A 5,192-nucleotide genomic window follows, 5' to 3' on the forward strand; every position below is an offset into this window, starting at 1 on the left:
GTAAATAAAACAAAGAAATGCAAATCAGCTTGCGTTAAATTTAACTGTATGTCACGTCGCAAAATTTCACATAAAAATCGTTTTTTTTTTTAAATGACTCATTAAGAATATGGAACTCTAGGTTACATCTGTAAGCAATAAATTTTATCATAGGCCAAATGTTTACTATTTCTGATATTCTTGGTTTTCTAGCAGCGAAACATATGTTAGAATTGAAGTTTAAAAATGAGATAAAATCTGATAGAGAATGTTTTCATATTAGTAATATAAATGCTAATCAGACTATGTTAAAAGCAGATGATGGTTCAAAGAAAAAGTACACTTTTTAATAAGGACCCTTCATGACAGTAAGTTGACATGCAATACTAAGAGATCCCATGTTGAGAAAAGGTTTACCAATAAGATTAGAGATAACTCTGAGAAAGAATTACTGAACAGGAAATGTTCTAGTCGCCAGCCAATCATATTGTTGCTCTCTTCCAAAACACATCTCTAATTTAAAATATTTCTGTTAATAACTTTTCTCTCTATTTATTCAGGCTATTAGTTTTTTGTCATGATTTTCTACCTGCAAAAGCATGGAATAAATATGAACGGTTTTACTAAACGAAGCAGATGTTTTCCCGCTCTTTTTTCTACCTGTTAAACCAGCAGATGCCTCCAACATGTAAATACTACTTAATATTATAAGGGGCATACATATGAAAAGAAAAAGATGAAAGGCATTGTGTTTTAAAAGGGAATAATTCGACAAAAATTGAATGAGAACGTACTAGTTGAAACATTTGTTTTTTTGTTTAAAATCTAAAATTAAAAAAACCCTTAGTTTTGAATTTTGCTTAATTAACCAAAACAACCAAAACCAAAATATGAAAAATACGGACGACTAAAAGTGCCTTCAGAGAAAACTATATATTGAATATTTGAAAAATATTTAAAGGTGCAACGCCACAGATAGCGTAAACTGAAGATTTGGCCAACATTTTTCCAACCCGTCTTTCCCAATTGGTCACAATCTTCACGAATTTTGACCATTTTTACCTTGTTCCTCTTTGCTTTGTCATGATCATGAAACACTTAGCAAGGTTCGCAAACGACATCATTTTATGCGTGTCTAATCTTTATCCGGTAATTTCTGTCACACAATATTAACATAATCATTTTGCTGCCTTTCCCTGTCACCACTTCTCAAAAAGCCCGCAGCATCGGCATCTACGCATGCGCGGTACCCTTCACAGTGATACGCTGAGAACATCCGGGATGTGAAGAACTGATTGGCAGTGCTGTGCTGTGGAAAGACGTTACAACATATCTTGGACAACCCCTGACAAGCTTGTCGGTGACAGCACTCGCAGCAGCAGAGGGTCAATTTATTGGCTTCATCTTGAGTGAAAAACACGCCGTCGGGTGCGTCGAAAGGATGCAAATTGGTCGAACAATTTCCACCCATTTCGTCCCTGACGCCATGATGCGGATCTCTTGGTACGATAAGTAGAATTTCTCCTTCGCCTACTTCACCGAATTCATCGCTTCGGTAACGAACCTTGAATCTGAAAAAGCAACAAAGAGAGCATTTCTAAACGGAATAATTTTAAGACTATAACAGTATTATTATTCTGTTCTCTGCATTGATATCGGAGAATATTGAAGAAGATTGGCGAGAAAGAAAGCCAGCTTTCTACATCCCATTGCTGCTACCTGTTATTGTTCGGTGTCGAAACTTGTTGCACTTCACCGGGGAATAAATCTTTTAATGAATGGGATGAAATGGTGCAGAATTGCAATTGGTGTTTCCATAATTTTCCACTGACTTGTTGCTGTAGAAAACAGGGATGGGCCATGTTACTTCCTCTAACTTTTAAGTCAGTAGAAGAAACCGTAATGTGTGACCATGCAAACGAAAGCTATCGAGTATTACTTTTACGTAGTACTCTTTATTGTACTCTACAAGGTGGGTGAAAAGTGGAAGCTCATAAGTAGAACTGTCATGTGATGATGTTGGACGTTGAAATTGAAGGAACGTTGGAAGCTGAAGCCAGGTTAACTACCCACCCAGAGTTTAAGTAGGATGCTTTCTATAAGTGGATAACTCCTCGTAATTGTAGTATGTAAACTTCATTTAACGGATGTGGCAACCTTTTATTTCCCGGGGGACCATTTTGGCATTTCTTCCATGCTCCTCCCCATGCCACCCTATCCCAAACCTTAAGCGGGTACTTGAAATTGGTCACATACAAGTGTATTATTTTATGAGAGGTGCGACAGTACCAGAAACCTCATACTAATTATATTTGAGACGTTGTCAAATCATCCAAGTGAAGAAAACAACTACAAACTTGTAACAACGCGGCTTTCCTCCGGCCATTGGTCGCACAAACGTCTCCAAGAGATCAAAAATAACGTCTTGGCCGTCTTCACTTAGAAACGAACAGTTAAGCTTGGTACGAGCAAGCATCAGTGCATTCAACAGGCTGTCTCCGTAGTATTGGTCGTCATTCTTATAACCACCATCAACAACAACAATCCTTCGCAACCTTCTCTTTAAAAGCGGTAAAATAAAATAAAATAATAAAAATAAATATGTGTTTATAGTGGTCATGCACTTAGCTTCATATCTCAACGAGATAGCTAGTTTACAGGCATGCCACTGAAACAGAGGAAACAAATAATTCATAAATGAACATAACAAGGTTAAAAATCCCAACTGGCAGGAGGCAGACCAGTTGGCTATATACAAAGCGTGGTCGAGGATTTGAACTCGGGACAACCGAGAAACAAATCCAGCTAGTGGCAAGGGCAGGCCTCGAACCGGTGACCTCCGGATTACAACACCAGCGCCCTAAACCACTCGGCCAAGCTTGCAAGGTTTTCGCAAGGTTTTAGCAAGGTTTTCAATATGGCCTCCATCGCTAAGCAGCAGTATAGGTGGCGGCATTGGGCCAGTGTTTTCCTTGGAAAACATTTCTCTCACAAAATAGACGAAAGAAATGTGCACGATGAACCACCTGAAAAATAATAATATTGCACGAAAAACGCATTTCAAGAGAATGTTCTCTTGCACATGCTGACTCATGATCGGAATTGGACTAGATAGCGCATTAGGTGCTCTTGTCATGTTACGTCAACAAGGGAGGTAATAGTGAAGAAATTATTCAATATGACACGAGCGTGGGACAAAGAAAAAATCTGAGTCCCCGACGGGAATCGAACCCATGGCCTCCCAGATACCGGTTGGGCGCTCTAACCAACTGAGCTACGAGAGACTCGTTGTGAGCTGGGCCATTTACTAGGTTGATATATGACACGCGTCCTGCATACTGCTAGGATCAGCAATGTCGAAATCATCGAATGTGTAGTAAATAATAAAGATGATAAATTTCAAGCTCGGTGAGGTAATTTCAAGGGAGGTAATATGTTGCAAGTTGCGGCAACATGTTGCGCAAAGTAGACATGAGTTCAACTTTGTGCAACACGTTGTCGCAACTTGCAACAAGGGAGGTAATACGGGCAGCAACTTGCAGTGCAACGTGTTGCAAGACAAGTTGAAAGAAAATATTGCCCGTATTGCGGGGCCTTAAACGGGGAAAAACCATATATGGCAACACGTTTGGAAACGCGTGCACACACAGTTGCAAATGACGAATTCAACTACGCGACCATGTGCTAAGGCAAAAAAAAAAAAACAGAACAACATTTTAATCTAGCCACTTTCCACTAAAGGTTCAAATAAGGCGTGACAGGTGGAAGACATGCTGTTTTCTCAGGCTGCATACTTTTAAGACCTTCATAGTGGATTCCCGATTTCTCAGAGAGCCTCCAAGGGAAACTAAAATGCCGGGTTCGAGAAATCGGGAGTGCGATAAATCGAAAGTTATATTGCAGTGTTTGAAGCAAATCTAAGAGAAATGACTTTTTTCGCGTTTTAGGGGTATTCAAACCCTTACCTGGCTATTTTCTCCCACCATGTTGGTTGTTTCGCTCCAGTGTCAATGAGAGCGATGAAGACCAGTACAAGATGTACTACAAAGAAGATTATTACTCCTATTTTAACGTACGGTTCCTCATCATGGTAAAGGGCCGGTACAACTACTAATGGCAGACCACGCAGAACATACACAAGACACGGAAGGAATATCTGTGAAATTGCAAAATAGCAGCAGTTATCAGGCAGGGTACAAAAGTACAAAAATCTGGAAATAGGCCTTATCACGGTTTTCGACGCCATCTTGACGAGTAGGCAAAGCGGGTAGAAATTACAGTGTTTGTATGGGAATCCGATGGCAAATATCTTTTACAAAAATTGAATTTTGGACAACTTATGAGTTGTAAAGTTAAGATACTAGGCAAAAGTTTTTATTTGCCGAGTTTGAGGGATGTAGCTGGGCTAGAAAGCGTTCAGTTACGTTTTTAATTTCTCATACATTTGTCTATAATTTTTCCCGCGAACAGCGTCAATCATGCGGGAAAAAAATATAGGCAAATAATATATAACCGACACCTTCGGGACCGTGATTTAGTGTCCGTAATACAGAATGTCCGCAATAGCTGGAGTTATTTTCAGTAATTTTTATTTGCCGGGACTTCAACTCCGTCCGTAATAACGGGGTGTCCGTAATAGCGAGGTGTCCGCAAGGCGGGAGTTGACTGTACTAATTAATTACTAGTACACATTGCCTTCATATGCTTTGCTCCGAAAGGTTGTCTTTTTTAATAGGCCTTAACATACAGAGGACACGCAACCTGCTTGCCCCATGCTTCGCGTTCGCCTTTGAGAGGAAGGGAATGCCTAGGAAGTCTAGGGCGTGTTACCTACGTTCAGGAGGCCAACATACCCTCAATGTACATCCTTCCCTTTTCACCGATTTAACGTCGCTTATCATGGTGGCACCCATTTCGAGTCCAAGAATTGTATGAAGACGAGTCAGCCCTTTAACCGAACGATCATATTTGCCCATATGAGTCGAAAGCGCCGCCGCCGAGGTAGCCATAGCATCTGATAACCTTATATCCTCGGGTTCCAGTTTGCCTTTGAACTGTTCCTTGTCTGGGTCACGATCAATACGCTCTATTTCTGTGGGCGAAATTGTCAAAAGTTCATAACTGTTCTGGGACGCCTCGCTTTTCTTCCAACGGTTAACCACAATGTTGGCCAAGTATTCAGGCTTCATGTTTTTTAGATCTGCTAGTGTCAG

At 40.3% G+C, this 5,192-nt stretch overlaps 1 protein-coding gene across 1 annotated transcript; it reads right to left on the reverse strand.

Annotated features, from left to right (window-relative positions):
- Positions 1 to 1,138: 1,138 nt before the first annotated feature.
- LOC144647572 (uncharacterized) lies at positions 1,139 to 3,984 on the reverse strand. Its single transcript, XM_078507361.1, has 4 exons — positions 3,945 to 3,984; positions 2,883 to 3,005; positions 2,337 to 2,558; positions 1,139 to 1,550 (listed from the first exon to the last, which is right to left on the reverse strand). The coding sequence occupies exons 2-4, from the start codon at positions 2,960 to 2,962 to the stop codon at positions 1,139 to 1,141; spliced, it is 714 nt and encodes a 237-aa protein (XP_078363487.1). The 5' UTR covers positions 2,963 to 3,005; positions 3,945 to 3,984.
- Positions 3,985 to 5,192: the final 1,208 nt, after the last annotated feature.

Source organism: Oculina patagonica, chromosome 3 (genome assembly GCF_052425735.1).
Source record: "Oculina patagonica isolate OP01 chromosome 3, crgOcupat, whole genome shotgun sequence".
In the NCBI taxonomy this organism is placed as follows: domain Eukaryota; kingdom Metazoa; phylum Cnidaria; class Anthozoa; order Scleractinia; family Oculinidae; genus Oculina; species Oculina patagonica.

Excerpts from the sequence above, each read along its gene's own strand:
- LOC144647572 (XM_078507361.1), bottom strand. The coding sequence starts at position 2,962 with ATGTTTTCCAAGGAAAACACTGGCCCAATGCCGCCACCTATACTGCTG. Across the intron at positions 2,559-2,882 it reads GGCCATATTGAAAACCTTGC|TATTTTACCGCTTTTAAAGA; the intron begins TAAAACCTTGCG and ends ATTATTTTATTT. Across the intron at positions 1,551-2,336 it reads GGAAAGCCGCGTTGTTACAA|ATTCAAGGTTCGTTACCGAA; the intron begins GTTTGTAGTTGT and ends TTGCTTTTTCAG.